At 46.0% G+C, this 15232-nt stretch overlaps 2 protein-coding genes across 4 annotated transcripts in view; both read left to right on the top strand.

The window, feature by feature from the left end:
- Window positions 1-15232, top strand: part of HS3ST3A1 (heparan sulfate-glucosamine 3-sulfotransferase 3A1) — a gene marked incomplete at its 5' end in the record, with an annotated part of 103395 nt that overhangs the window by 19690 nt on the left and 68473 nt on the right. The gene's annotated exons all lie outside the window — the stretch shown is intronic.
- LOC115282837 (ubiquitin-conjugating enzyme E2 C) lies at window positions 3234-3862 on the top strand. 3 transcript variants are annotated; one of them, XM_029929038.1, is made up of 2 exons: window positions 3234-3348; window positions 3430-3862. In XM_029929038.1, exons 1-2 carry the CDS (start codon window positions 3234-3236, stop codon window positions 3750-3752), a joined length of 438 nt encoding a protein of 145 aa, XP_029784898.1. In that variant the 3' UTR covers window positions 3753-3862. The 3 variants fall into 3 exon arrangements, with proteins under 3 accessions (XP_029784898.1, XP_029784896.1, XP_029784895.1); XM_029929036.1 differs by having other exon boundaries at window positions 3234-3497; window positions 3570-3862; XM_029929035.1 differs by having other exon boundaries at window positions 3234-3862.

Raw genomic sequence — 15232 nt, 5'->3', positions numbered from 1 at the left:
GTTGCACCGATAAAGTTGGGCGTATAATGCCTTCCCTCCATTATCCCCATAAATCCTTGGTTTTATAAAGTGCAGAGATCTGAGGAATGCAGGAGTCCGGAACGCAGAGCCCCACGGACGGGGTGTGCTTACCCATGGCAGAAAATGTAGCAAACCAAGGAAAGACTACTCTTGTAACCAATCTGATGTATTTACTCCCAGACATTTTGCTCCTCATCATGTATTTTGTAAAAAAAATAGTTTGCCTAATTAGGTTTAGGGCGTCTGTATAACTTCTTAAGGTTTCATCATTTAGATGATAGTGTGAACATTTCCTAGCTATACAGTGAGTCCTTTTAAAAATTCTGCCATGACTTTTAATTCCCTTTAGGAACGTAACATAAGGTAGGACTACTGCAAATAGCCCTTTGATGGATACCTTTGTTCCTAATGCTCTTTCTTATATTGAGTATAAGTTGTTTAGCATGTGCTCCCAGAAATAAGATCCAAAGGTCAAGGGTTATGAATCTTTGATACATTTTGCTAAACTGATTCCCAAAATAGGAGCGCCTGGGTGGATCAGTCAATTAAGCGTCCAACTTTGGCTCAGGTCATTATCTCATAGTTGGTGAGTTCAAGCCCAGCATCTGGGCTGACAGCTCAGAGCCTGGAGGCTGCTTTGGATTCTGTGTCTCCCTCTCTCTCTGACCCTCCCCTGCTCACACTGTCTTTCTCTCAAAAATAAATTAAAAAAAATTTTTTTTAAGTGTGGTAAGATTCCTATGTGTCTATGAATCTAAAACAACAGAATTTCATTTCAGTGGAAAAAGGTGTTCAGTTATACAAATGTTTTCATTTATATTTATAAAAAATTCGCATAGTTGGCATCTGGGTATTTTGAAGCATGTAATTCATGTGGTATGATCAGAAAGTCTTTAGCTTTTCTAATAAGGAAAGACTTTTCTAGGTGGTTAGACCTCAGACAGCTCCTATACTTTGTGACTTGATGTAAATGGCACATTTGGCTGCCGTGATCATGGAAAATCAATCTTTTTAAATGTTTTTGTTTTTAATCTATTTTTGAGAGAGAGAGAGAGAGAGAGAGAGAGAGAGAGCATGAGCAGGGGAGGGGCAGAGAGAGGGGGAGACAACAGAATCTGAAGACAGGCTCCAGGTTCTGAGCTGTCCGCACAGAGCTTGACGCTGGGCTCGAACCCATCAATCTCTCTTTTTTAAGACATGAAGTAAAGTCAAGTCACATCATTGCTATGCTTGCAAATAAATAATTATGTGTGTTGATGTGGTGTTTATAATTCCTCTCTTTAGAGTAAGACATTGTTGGTGATACTCTGCAAATCTGATTGCCATTCACTCACTTAACTCGTTAGCTATGTTATTTATTTGTTAATTTTTTTCATTCATTAGCTATTTTCAAGTCCTCACCTGTGCCAGGCACTGTACTGTACTAGATCTAAGTAAGAGGAGAGACCAAGGGGCCCAGACTGAATTAGGGTGTTGTGTGAGGAAGGCATAGCTCTCTAAAGATCACTGTGGAAACTCCTGACTTTTAAAAAGATTCTAAAGATTTTTTTTTTTTACTGTTGCATGAATTCTGCTGTCTGGATGCACCGGAAGTCACACTTTCAGCACAGCTAACTGTTCAGTGTCTAACTCGGACATCCTCTGTAACAGACAAAATTGTGGTAGATGCCTCCTAACTAAATCTTGAATGCTTACCTGTGGGTATTTCCTTAAGATCGTTACTGGGAAGAAAAGTGTGGGGTAAATGGCATATAAATTTTGTTCCTTTTTTAAAAAATGTTTATATATTTTTGAGAGAGAGAGAGCACAAGCCTGAGCTGGGGAAGGGTGGGGAGAGAGGGAGAGAGACAGTTCCAAGCAAGCTCTGCATTGGCAGCTTGGAGTCAGACTTGGGGCTGGAAGTCCTAAACCGTGAGATCGTGAGCTGAGCTAAAATCAAGAGTGAGGCTCTCCACGGACAGAGCTCTCCAGGAGCCCCGCCATAGACACATTTTTTAAGGGTTTTGGTAGAGACTACAGTATTACCTTTGAGAAGAATTTTACCAAATACCCCTGTAGGTGGTATGGGAGAGTACATTTGATTGGATTCTAGATTAACAGCCATTCTGAGGAGAGAGAGAGAGAGAGAGAGAGAGAGAGAGAGTGTGTGTGTGTGTACAAAAAATATATTTGCAAAAGCTGCTATCAGTATTTCTGCGATCCTTATGATGTAAGAGTTGAATTAGTTTGTGGCCGAACTTGATGCAAATGGCAGTCACACTAACTGGTAGAAAAACACTTTAGGGGGCGCCTGGGTGGCTCAGTTGGTTAACGGTCCGACTTCAGCTCAGTCACAATGTCATGGGTTTGTAAGTCGAGCCCTGTGTGGGGCTCTCTGTCGTCAGCATGGAACCTGCTTCAGACCCTCTGTCCCCTCTGTCTCTCTGCCCCTCCCCTGCTTTCTTTCTCTCAAAAAAAGATATTAAAAACAAACCCACCACTTTGTAGTTGAACGACCCGGGACCTAGTCCTGGCTTTGTCATTGATTAGTGAACTTAAACTTGCCTTTCCTGTGACCGAGTTTTTTTGTTTGCAAAATAATGTCCAACAAAGTGACGGGTTTTGGACGCCCCCAACACAACTGTGGTGGTTTTGAAGATAAGTCTACAGGTTCTTTGATGTTCCTTCCCTCAAGAGGTGGAGCTTAATCTTTCTCCTTTGAGAGTGGGCTGAGCCCAGTGACTCACTTCTAACATCAATGGCTGAAGCGATCAATGCTGCTTCTCAGAGTTCATTTATGGAGAGATTGTGCTTCCCAGGTTGGGTGTCTTTGTCTAGATGACCTGACGTGAGGAGTTAGCTGCCACGTTTTGCGGGTAGCCCTTTAGAGAAGCCCGTGCGGTGCGGAACTGCAGCCTCCTGCCCGGTCGCCACGGGCGGTCTCCATGTGACCGCAGCCTCAGCTGATAACTCGGCCGCCATCTTGCATAACCCTGACCTCCGGACCTTCAGAAACCGTGAGAGACCATCAGCGTCTGTTATGCGAAATCACTGAGTTTGAGAGTTATCTGCTCCGTGGTCATTCCTCATACAACACCAGCACCATTCGGGAAGCTGTTCTTCCCACATCTAAGTGGGCGTCAGAATTTCCTAGAGGGAGCCACGAAAGCACAGATTGTTGGCAGTTGCAGTTGTGCTCTCCTGGTTCCTGTCTCCTTGCCCGCGCCGCCCGGATGGCTTCCCAGAACCGCAACCCAGCCGCCACCCGCAAAGGAGCCCAGCCCAGCGGGGGCGCCGCCCGGGGCCCTGTGGGCAAGAGGCAGGAGCTGATGGCCCTTATGATGTCTGGTGACAAAGGAATTTCTGCCTTCCCTGAATCAGACAACCTTTTCAAATGGGTGGGGACCATCCATGGAGCAGCTGGCACAGTGTCCGAGGACCTGAGGTATAAGCTCTCCCTGGAGTTCCCCAGCGGCCACCCTTACAACGCGCCCACTGTCCAGTTCCTCACGCCCTGCTACCACCCCAACGTGGACACCCAGGGGAACATCTGCCTGGACATCCTGAAGGACAAGTGGTCTGCCCTGTATGACGTCAGGACCATCCTGCTGTCCATCCAGAGCCTGCTAGGAGAACCTAACATCGATAGCCCTTTGGACACGCATGCCGCTGAGCTCTGGAAAAACCCCACAGCATTTAAGAAGTATCTGCAAGAAACCTACTCAAAGCAGGTCTCCAGCCAAGAACCTTGACTGTCTAGCCTCCTCCTTGTGTTGTCTTTTTATTTTCTTTTTAGATGGTCTGTCTTTTCCTTCGTTTCTGCCTAGGACTCTGTATTTTAAACTGTGGTGTCATTTTTGTTTTGTTTCTGTTTTTTAAATTAAGTCTCTGGTTGCGCCCTTATGATGAATATATTAAATAAATACAAAAAAAAAAAAGAAAGCACAGATTGTTTTGATGAAAGAAATTGAAGAAGACACAACTAAGTGAAAGATGGTCTGTGCTCAGGCTGGAAGTATTGATACTGTTAAAGAGTTTCTAGTTTCCGAAGCAACCTGAAACTAATACAGTGAGGCCTCTGACTTTGCATTTCTACAAGTTCTCATTTAAGGATGGTCAGGGACCATCCTTTAAGTGCAAAGGCCTTTATCTGCTTCTTGGAATACCTTTCTATGATCATCTCATTCACAGCAGAGCAGAGCTTTTCCATGGCATTGCCCTGGGGAAGTTTTCTAGTCCCTCCTAATCTACCTGAGGCCTCTGTTTTCTATTCATCATTGAAGCTGGGAATGAAGGTTAATCTGCTGGTGTGTTGGTAGCAAGTCTAACAATTAGTCCATTTTCCAACTCATTTTTTTAAAATTTTTTAATGTATTTATTTTTGATAGAGATAGCATAAGTAGGGGAGGGAGAGAGAGAGAGAGAGAGAGGGATAGGGAGAGGGAAACACAGAATCCAAAGCAGGCTCCAGGCTCTGAGCTGTCAGCACAGAACTAGACTCTGGGCTCGAACCCTCGAACCCTGAGCTCATGACTTGAGCTGAAGTTGGACGCTTAACCGACAGAGCCAGCCAGGTGCCCTCCAGCTCACTCTTTACCAGTACAGTTTTTCTCGTATCTTGGCAGACTCCTTGCTAACTCCTGGCCTGGTGTTGCACTGTCTATGAATTGCTTAGGCAAACGGAAAAGGAACTGAAATCTCCGAACACCCATGCAATCAGCTGTACGCCACAGTAGAGGGAGTTGAAGGGTAATAAGAATGGTTTTCCCACTTTTTTCCTCTGACACAGTCACCATAATTAGGGGAGAAAGAGGAGAGAGAGCAAGAGCTTCCCGATTGGAGCTAGGAACCCACTGAATACAGACTTCTTTGTGTGCCTCTGTGGTTCCGTCTTCAGAGCGCACCTTGCGTTTATCTGAGCCCTGCAGTTCTGTTTACGACGTCTCTCGAATTTGGCAGAGTATGGATTCAGAACGAAGGCTGGGAGTTGCATTCCTTTCTGACCTTGAGCCTCATGACCCAACTGTCTTGAGCCTCTAAATGATACTTTCTCTCCATTTGCGAAGGAGCTTGGAATTCAGTGGAGAAATCAAGAAAGAAACTCTGTGTAGGATGGGGCATGCAATGCCCTGTGAGAGGGAACAAATGGCAAGTATCAGAGTTTCTGAGCTAAGAGAGCAGGAGAGGTTTTTTGTGGCAGGGCATTGAAGTAAAGCCTCCTGGAGGAGATGGGTCATTAAAAATGGATGTGGGGGGGCAGTACTTCGGTGGCTCAGTTGGTTGAGCATCTGACTTTGGCTCAGGTCATCATCTCAGGGTTGGTGAGTTCAAGCCCTGCGTCAGTCTCTCTCATGTCAGTGCAGAGCCCACTTCGGATCCTGTCTCTCCCTCTCTTTCTGCTCCTCCCCCACTCATGCTTTCTCTCTCTCAAAAATCAGTAAACTCTAAAAGTGGATAGAAGTTAGATACACAGGGACACAACGGGAAGAATCCCAGGTAGGGCCAATGGCGAAGTGGGGAAGGGGGTCATACTTGGGAGCCGTCGCAGCGTGGAATCAAGAGGATTCACTTAACTGAGCGATGTTTTAGAGGATTATGAGGTGTGATGAGAAAGCAAGTTAGAACTTCATGGTGGGGGGCCTTGAAAGTCCCTTGAAATGCTTGGAAATTCTCTTCTGTGGAAGTAGGGAAAGTTTCGAGCAGGGAAATGCCTTGTGCCCTTTGGTATTTTCGGAAGACAGATGAGGCCCCGGGGATAGATTGAATTAACTGAGGGGGTATTGAGTGAGGGGTGAGAACCAGGGAACCTTTTGTCATTTGAGTGACAGGTAGTGAAGAGACAGACTCAAAGCAGGAAGACACCTGCAGGGGCTGAGTCGTCACACTTTGGTGCCTGATTGGTTTGGGAGAATAACAAGGAATTAAAAGTGACCTTTCCTGGGGCACCCAGAAGGCACCATCAGTTAAGCGTCCCTACTGTTGATCTCGGCTTAGGTCATGATCTCCAGGTTCATGGGTTCGAGCCCCATGTCAGGCGCTGTGCTGATGGTGTGGGGCCTGCTTGGGATTCTGTCTCCCTCTCTCTCTGCCCCTTCCCTGCGTGTGCTTTCTCTCTCAAAATAGGTAAATAAACTTAAACCAAAGGGACTCTTCCCAAATGTTCATCATAATTTTATGACAGGAGGTAAAGGTGAGTGGGCATGGGTGCAAAGTTGTGGTACTGGAGTCACGGAGAGGTCAGAGGGTGAGTTCCGGGTGGAACCTTCATCAGCCAGAGGGGTAAGAGTGCAGGGCCGACCTGGAGTGATGTGTTGGACCATATCACTGGGGACAAACCGGGGATGGGTTGTACTTCTAAGAGGTGGGGAGCAGGAGGCCTTGTAAGAAGCCTTAGTTGGCGCCATTGGGCCACAGAAGGATATTTTAAAATGCATCCAAGAGAGGTCAGATGAAATGGAGGTCACTGTAAGGCTGTGGAGCCCAGGACGGTCTTCATCTTCCCTGTAGACAGGCAGGAGGCCTGGAGAACGCAGAACAGTCAAGATCGAACAGGTTTGGCAATTAGGAGGTCCGCATGAGCAGGGTGATAGGCATTCAATATTTTGACCAAAATCCAGATGTAAGCGGGAAAACTTTAATGGAACGGGTTGTACTGCTTTTGCAGGATCTCCTGAACTCCAGGACCACACAAAAATCGCGTCCTGCCCACTGGGATTGGGCTATTAAATAAGCATGGTCTTAAAGTTGCAAAAGGGGTCACTGCTCTTCTGCAACTCAATACATAACCTTTTAACTCACTCTTTTCATGTCTCCTGTCTCCTTAACAGGATGGTTAGTTCCTTGAGTGTGTGTTTTGCTGAATTAAAAAAGAATTCCTGTGGTTTCTGGTCCAGTGCCCCACACCTGGTAGAAACTCAGACACTTGGCTGTTGGATTCCCCATGCCCATATTCTTGCAAAATAAGAGGGTGCATCTGAATATCAGGCAGGTGAAATGACCTTAGCAGAGGAAGATCACCCTAATCATCTCTGGGCGATTAGTTTTTTTTAGTTTTTTCCTTTTTTTTTTTTAATTTTATTTTAATGTTTATTTATTTTTGAGACAGAGAGACAGTCGAGTGGGGTAGAGGCAGAGAGAGAGATAGAATCTGAAGCAGGCTCCAGGCTCTGAGCTGTCATCACAGAGCCCGGCACGGGGCTCGAACTCCCAAACCATGAGATCATGACCTGAGCCGAAGTCAGATGCTTAACCGACTGAGCCACTCAGGCGCCCCAAGGTTTTTTTTTAAATAACATTTTCTTACCAAAAACATTTCAATATGTAACAAGGCTGAAAGAATACAGGTGCACATGCATCTACTCACCACTACATTCTCCTTAACATTTGACTGTTCTTGTTTTATCACATAACTTTCCAATTTTTTATTCGCTGTCCAGTGTGAATTCTCTTCCATTCTCATGAGCCCTTAGGGTGTTAGGAATCCTCTGAGGCACCACAGGTCATGGGAAAGTAGGGAAAGTAGCCAGTTAACCTCTGAGACAAATTGGAGTTGGCATGTGGGTCACCGGCGCCATCTTGGATGTCCTGTGAGGGAGATTTTCTTCCTTCAGTCTTCAGAGGCCAGCGTTTGCTAAAGTAATACGTCAGCTGTATAACATACAACACGAACATACGGCCACAGGGCGTTTTTATAAAACAGAATTTGTTGTTTTAAATGATGATGGAAGTTCATCGATAGCAGTTTGCTATCACACAGAGTATGAGGGAGAGGATTTTTTTCTTCTTACAGATGTCCAGCTCCCAAGGAAACTGGCTTAATTGCTTCAGGACAGGCACACGCTGATGAGACTCGTCATCAGCACTTCTCAACGTCACCACCTGTCCCCCTCTCTCCCTGTAGTTCCGGCAGTGGGTCACCTTTCACTACCCATGAGTTTGTGTGGGCTGAAGTAGCAAATGTGAGCTCCCCGGGTCTGCAGTCGGCTGAGGAGAGCTTTAATAACCACAGATGCCTCGTCTCTCTCTCTGATGCTGTGCAAATGACTGTCAAATGGCTGTGTCTCAGTTTCCTTCTCTGTAAAGTAATGACCAGGAATTTTTACCTTGCTCTAGCTTGTTGTTGTGATTGAAGAAAGACAGAGAGAAAGGGAGAAAGGGAAAGAAAGAAAGTGGAAGGAAGGCAGGAAGATGAGAAGAAAGACAGAAGAAGAAAGAAGAGAGAAAGAAAAGAAAAACAAAAGACAGAAGAGAAAGGGAGGAAAGAAGAAAAGGAGGGAGGGAGGCAGGAAAAAAGGAAGAGGAATTTTAGGAACCTAAAACTCCTATAAATACATGAAAAATTTCAACTGTACTGAAATAAAAATCATAAGGCAAAAAAAATGACTAGAAGGAAATACAGTAAGAAGCTAGCATTGTAGAATTATGGATGAGGGATTATTTCCTCTTCTTGTTTTCCAAAGTTATTTATCATGTGATACTATATTAGTTTTTTAAAAAAGTGCCTTAGGACTAATCATTTGTTCTTATCATGTGGGAACAAAAAGCAAGACATGATCTCTGTACTAGATACTGAAGAAGAAACTGACCACTCATTTGGAAGAGAAATTGAAATGTTATGGAGATGACCCTTCTTTGCCTAATGTGAGCACCAACTGCTGATTTCTGGCTTCCATATCCTAGGAACCTTCCTTCACTTGCACCCCTGCAAAGCTAAAGGCCTGGGATCTCGCAGATGTGTTGAGAATATTTGAAAGTCAAAACTTCTGGCAGATTTTATCCCTTTTGAGCTACAAGACCTCGTGAGGTGGGGTCAACCATTGGTTAACTTGCTAACTGCTGTCTTCGCCACTGTGCTACTGTCCAAACTGGATTAGCGGTGACTCCCAGAATAGAATTTCCAGTCTGCCCATCTAGGACACAGTTGATGTGAGCAGGAAGGTGGGAGGAGTGTGGAATGGCTACAGATCCACGTGAGATTTGTAGAGCACAGAATGTGAACCCCAGGAGACATCATTGAGATTCTTTGGGTGTGCGATTCACAAGTTCCTTTTTCACCCTTTTCCTCCTGCTCTCATTTCCAACGGATTCAATTTACATCGGAATTAGACTTCCAGTCTGGTCTTCTGTGTTAAAGTTTCAGAAGCCAGTAGTGGTGAAAAATGGAACACCTTAAATATCGTTGATGGTTCTATCGAGAGACAGATCACAGGAGCTTGGCAAGGCACAGTTTGGGAACATGAGCTGTGAGTCACCTGATTCATTCTTGTATCCTCTCAGGACATCAGGCTTTGTGCTCAGGCCCCTGATGGCATTCCATAGCAGTCTCCCTCGCAGGGCCCCTGTTGTTGCTTACCTCTGCTGTGGTACAGCCAAGCATGTAGATGCTGGGTGCACATTTGCCTCTCCGCTCCTGGGAGGCTCCACAAATAGAACCTCGTCATCAAAACCTTTCATTATCTCAGAGACACTTCCAGTGAGCAGGTGGACGGAACTGGGGAAAGATGGGGTCTCCTTCCTGCCTCCCTCTGACGATAAACAATAAACACCTAGGAATGCTGCATAAAATCTAACCACCACCACAGTAACAAGTGCCCCAGTCAAAGTTTAAAGAAAGGACATCATGCTGAGGTTGCAGTAAGCCACCGGAGGGAAGTGGAGTGGGGTGGTGCGGAGGGAAAGGACTTGCAGGCAAAAAGGCTGGGGTTCTGGGACTTGGTCTGGGGGTGCCGGGACACCCAAATCGTGCCCCCTACGTAAAACCAAATGCTTTTTAAAAAATTATTTTTTATTTTTGGGAGACAGAGAGAGATAGCCCAAGCAGGGGAGGGTCGGAGAGAGAGGGAAACACAGAATCTGAATTAGACTCAAGGCTCTGAGCTAACTGTCAGCAGAGCCCGATACGGGGCTCGAACCCACAAACCATGAGATCATGACCTGAGCCGCTTAAGTGACTGAGCCACCCAGGCACCCCTAAAACCAAATGCTTTGAGGAACTCCGTGCTCTTTGACCTCATGGGTCGCCTCCCAGCTCAGACAAAAGAGTGCTGAGGAAGCTTTCCCTCTCTCTAGGATTCTGGACACGGAAAAATTTGCCGTCAAGGAATTCAAAGCACAGCTATAGGAGTTGTGTATTTGCATGTGGTCTGAGTTTATTCTTCCTGTGAAGTGTGGGAAGCCTAAGCTGAGAAATGAACATATGGGTACCTGCCTTAATACCCTGTATCTGTCACAGAAGAAAACCTGAAACTACTCTGGATGATTTTCTTTTTTTCTTTAAAAATTTTTTTTATGTATTTATTTTGAAAGAGAGAGAGAGAGAGAGCAAGAGCAGGGGAGGGGCAGAGAGAAAGGGAGAGAGAGAATCCTAAGCTATTTCTGCACTGTCAGTACAGAGCCCGATGTGGGGCTCAAACCCACGAACCATGAGGTCATGACCTGAGCCGAAATCAAGAGTCGGACGCTCAACTGACTGAGTCACCCAGGTGCGCTTGGGTGATTTCCATAACTTGGTTCCTTTGCTTTCATAACCTCCCCAGAATGAACAACCATGACTGAGGACAAGTGCACCATTACCAGTTTCAGTCACTTGAGAACAGAAATCCACCATGAGGGAGAGACTACCGACCTTGCAAACCCAAAGACAGACTTCAAAAATATAATAATCCGAAAGATACAGAAATGCTTATCTCAAGTTATTAAAGAAGTCAAATAAAATGTAAAATCTAACAATGAAAACTCATGGGCCCACAAAGAAGATTTGAAAGAGAACCAGAGAGAATGGGAAATAAAAAGTAGACTTGAAATCAGCAACTCTGTGGATGGGATAGCCTTTGGAGTGAAACAGGAAGACATGGTCATAAATAAGAGATCAACCTGGTAAGTTTTCCAAACAGCAGAACAAGAGAGCTGAAAAATAGGAATAACTGAAAGATGTAATAAAATTATCGAAGAGGTAAGGAGATAGAATCTAAGAACAGGCAGTTTAGAGGCACAGAGAATAGACTACATGGGTCTAAGATCCGTTTAGAAAGATTTCCAAAGGATGGAGCACGGAGAACCTGGATAGAGAGCTAACTACACACGGGCATTGACTGAAAACACTGCTCGATGACATCCTTTAGCAAGAAAGATGGACTTCATAAAGAAAGTGTGAGGTAATAAAAGCAGTGTTGAGGCAAGAAATGGTTAAACTAGGACATCTAAATGAGCGACAAATATAAAATCAACAAAGGGAATAAAGAGATGAAGTGGGGTGGTGAAGAGGGGGCCGTGTCAAGGCATTTTAAAGTCTATGTGTGGATGGCAAGAATGATAGCAACATTAACTTTCAATTTTCTTAAGTCTGTTATCCTACACATTTCAACCAAGCCATAAAAGAATAAAAGAATACGAGTAAATGCAGACTGGAGAGACAATAGAACAAAACACAAATAAACTTGATTGATCCAAGAGAAGTTAAGGAAGGAGCCGAGAAATAGACCTAGCCGATAGAAAGAGCCAAATAAGATGGTAGAAAACAAGTTGAGATTTGCAACTTATCAAAATAAACATAAATGGGTTAAACTCAAACATGGAAAGATTCTCGGATTGAGTGATTTCCTAGAGAAAAGTTAGTCTCTGTCAAAGAGCACCTGGGTCTTTGGAGAAGAGGCTTACTCCCTTCAGACTTCCTCAATCCATTCCACTTCTCGTGTTTTCTACAGCAAGGGATAAAAATACCATTGTTGTGCATGGGCAGAATAAAATCAGCGTTTAGGGAAAAACAAAACAAAGCAAAACGTGAACACATGTCCTGAGGTGTTGCTGATGGGAGGACTGACTGCTTTTCTTGGACTAACATTAAAAACTTTCCGAAACCAATTCTAAACTCTTAAACTTCCTACAGAGCAAAGGCAATGCAGCTTTTTGGTCAATGGGACGTGTCCAAATGTTTCTTTGTGTAGAAGAAGATTGGGCCGTTCGTTTGACAATAACGAATTAAGAAAAACCAGAACTGTAGCCCCGAGTTCGAGCAGTTGCAATTTTGTGATTTTTACATTGCTCTCTCACAGTTCATGAAAAAGCATTTAAAAAGTTGAGAAACATAGACTCAAGAACAGAAGGAGCACCAGCCGTGTTCTTCTCTAGGGAGAAATGTCCAAGCCAAAAGGAGAGAGAACAGCCTTCAAGTTCAGCATCACAGACATACGTCCTCAGGGAAGGACATTTCCTCATGCTCTGCGGAGCTAAAACGCTCTGGACTTCATCCACTTACTGATTCCTAGAGGCAGAGGGTGTCAGAACTGGAAAGATCCTTCTGAATTTCCAACCTGTCAAGCTGCTATAAAGATGAAGAAAATCGCATGTCCCCCCTCCCCCACAGCCCCCACACGGGATCAGTGAAATGGCTGGACATCTCTGACATTTTCTTAGTTTGCCAGGATTCCTATTAAAAAAAATGATGTACAAAAGGCTCTTAGGTAGGTCAGTTGGTTAAGCATCCAGCTTCAGCTCAGGTCATGATCTCACGGTTCGTGGGTTTGAGCCCCACGTCGGGCTCTGTGCTAACAGCTCACAGCTTGGAGCCTGCTTCTGATTTTGTGTCTCCCTCTCTCTGTGACCCTTCCTGGCTAACGCTCTGTCTCTTTTTCTGTCTTAAAAACAAAGATGTAAAAATAAATGATGTACAAAAATCCTACTCGAGTTTCCCGGGCTTCAGCTGACCTGAGGTCTTATAATGATGCTCAGTGAGTTAGTGAATCCTGACGTTGGTACCAGCCAACAGATCCTTTGGTTTCCTGAAAGAGCCGAGAATTCGCTGCCCTTCTCTGTAACAGGTGGTGGGTGCCCTTATTATCCCCATGCTCAAAATACCCCTTGTATTTCGATTTTACGCCCTTTCCATCGGTATCACTGCCCGCCTGAAGAGACATGTGACCCTAACCTGCCCCAGGATTCCCGTGGACGGTTGGAGAGGTTCATAACTGACTTTCTTCCTTTCAAAATGGGGTCCATCCATCCCTGGAGGAAGTAGGGTCTGGGGGGTTGAGGAGGAATGGGTTGCCTTCCTCCCACCTTGCCTCTGGAGCGTGCTCAGACCAGGTCACTATGTTCCCACTCTTGAGCGCATCCCCGAGAATCAGCAGGATCTGGCTTAGGGCCCCTTTAGGTCTGACACCGACCCCTTTCCTCCAACAAAATGAGCAAACAACAGCTGCCTGATTTGGCTTTTCAGGCTCTGTGTCCGCTCCTGACACACAGTCTCCTTGTAAAAAAGAAGTGAAGGCCTTGCCGGCCCCCGAACTCAGACAAAACTCATCTTTTTATGAACTCAAATGCTGTCCTGTCATAGTAAATATAAAATGGTTTACGGTCGTGGGGCACATGGATGGGCTTCGTAAACCTTGACTCCTGGAGCTCAGCTGGGTGCCTTGATATTTGACTCTTGGATGGAGTTTGGCCCAGTGGAAATGTTTGCCAGCCATTTCCATCAATGTAGGAAAACAGGACTTACAGCCCATAAATTCTCTTGCCTGGCTGGGAGTGGGGGGCGGGGATGGGGGAAGGGCCTGAAGACAGAGGATGTTAAAAGGCTGCCGTCAGGATAATGTTTCTTGGGTTTTTGAATCTGTCTTTCTCGCTGGACATTTTTATAGGGCCATTCAATCCCAGGATGTAAGGAAGATCAGAGGGGGCGGGAGGGGGCCGCAGTGTCAGGAGTCGGGTAGGGTTACCAGCCCGGCCCGCTGTTTGTCCGTGTGTGCCCCCGCTCCCTCACTGGTGACATGATGTGAGGTGTCCCAGAAGGGCCTGGGGTGTCCCCCCACCTCTCGCTGCCGCAGACTGCTCTGCTGGTGTATGTTCCAGGAGCCTAGGAAGCTCTTGGCCCGTTGAAGGGCTCTCCTTCCCTGGAGACAGAGCCCAAGTTCTAGAAAAGACAGTGTGGCAGTGGTGATGGGCAGAAGAGAAAGAAGGCATAGAGTCAGATCTGCCCTGTGTTCTCATGGTTAGGTATTTTATAGCACAAACACCGGGCTTTGCCTGAGCGTTTAATTGTCCTGAAGGGACATGTGGCTCCTGTCATTGGGCTCTCTGGTCCAGGGACCACCCTTCCAAGGTCAAGAACGTATCTGAGAAAGCCCCGCCCCTGACCAGCACACCCGGTCCTCCCTTTGCTTTTGGTTCCTCCCATCCCCACCCCTGCAATGTGGGACTTGTCCACTGGCAGAAGGCACAGCTCTTTTTGGTGGCTTGTGACCCTGCTAGAGAATTCCCCAGGGTCTGCAGCCCAGTGTGAGGTCTGCGGCCAGCACTTTCAGGCACAGTTCTGGCCTGGCAGCAGCATCTCAGGGTGAATGCTTCTGAGACCGGCAGCAGGGGAGAGAGAAGGGCAGTGTAGACCAGTGCAATCCCACGCCCAGAGACTCCTCGAGTGTCGGAGGTGGACAGAGTCAAGCAGCTGCAGCCAGTGTCTGGGCTTCCACTCCCCCAGAGCATTGGGTCCTTGAGCTGGCTGCTCCTAGAGCCCCCTGGGGAGCTTGTAAATACCACTGCAGGGGCTCTCTCCCTGAGACTCTAATTTAACTGGCCCCCCGTGGATTTCACGGCATCTGTGTGTCCTTTCAAAGGTCCCTGGGTGACTCTTTTTTTTTTTTAATTTTTAAATGTTTACTTATTTTTGAGAGAGAGAGACAGACAGTACAAGCAGGGAAAGGGCAGACAGAGAGGGAGACACAGAATCCGAAGCAGGCTTCAGGCTCTGAGCTGTCAGCACAGATCCCGACACGGGGCTCGAACCCACGAACCGTGAGATCTCAACCTGAGCCAAAGCCGGACGCTTAACTGCCAGAGCCACCCCGGGCGCGCCTCCAGATGGTTCTAAAGTGCACGATGGTTGGGCACCTCTGTGTAGACGGGTTTTGAACAGAAAATACAGGACACGGAAGCAGTTGGTTCCTGCCCTCACAGTGACTCTTACACCCCCTTCCCCGAAGGCTGTGCATTTTAAGGTTTTGGGCTTTGCTGGATGGTACTGCTGGAATTTTAGTCGAAATTTTACTGACGTTTCTCCAGCCAGTAAACGGGAGGCATGCTGCTTTAATTTCTCAAACTTTTGTGTCTTTGTCGTTAAAAAAAAAAAAAACAACCCAAAAACCTTAAGAAGTTTCCAAAGTATTAAGTACTATAGTTCAAAGGCAAGTTCTTCACTGGGACTTGTATTACAGGTGTACTTGGAGCAAAACAGAATTATAAC

Source organism: Suricata suricatta, chromosome 17 (genome assembly GCF_006229205.1).
Source record: "Suricata suricatta isolate VVHF042 chromosome 17, meerkat_22Aug2017_6uvM2_HiC, whole genome shotgun sequence".
In the NCBI taxonomy this organism is placed as follows: domain Eukaryota; kingdom Metazoa; phylum Chordata; class Mammalia; order Carnivora; family Herpestidae; genus Suricata; species Suricata suricatta.
This window is presented reverse-complemented; position numbering and strand designations above follow the sequence as displayed.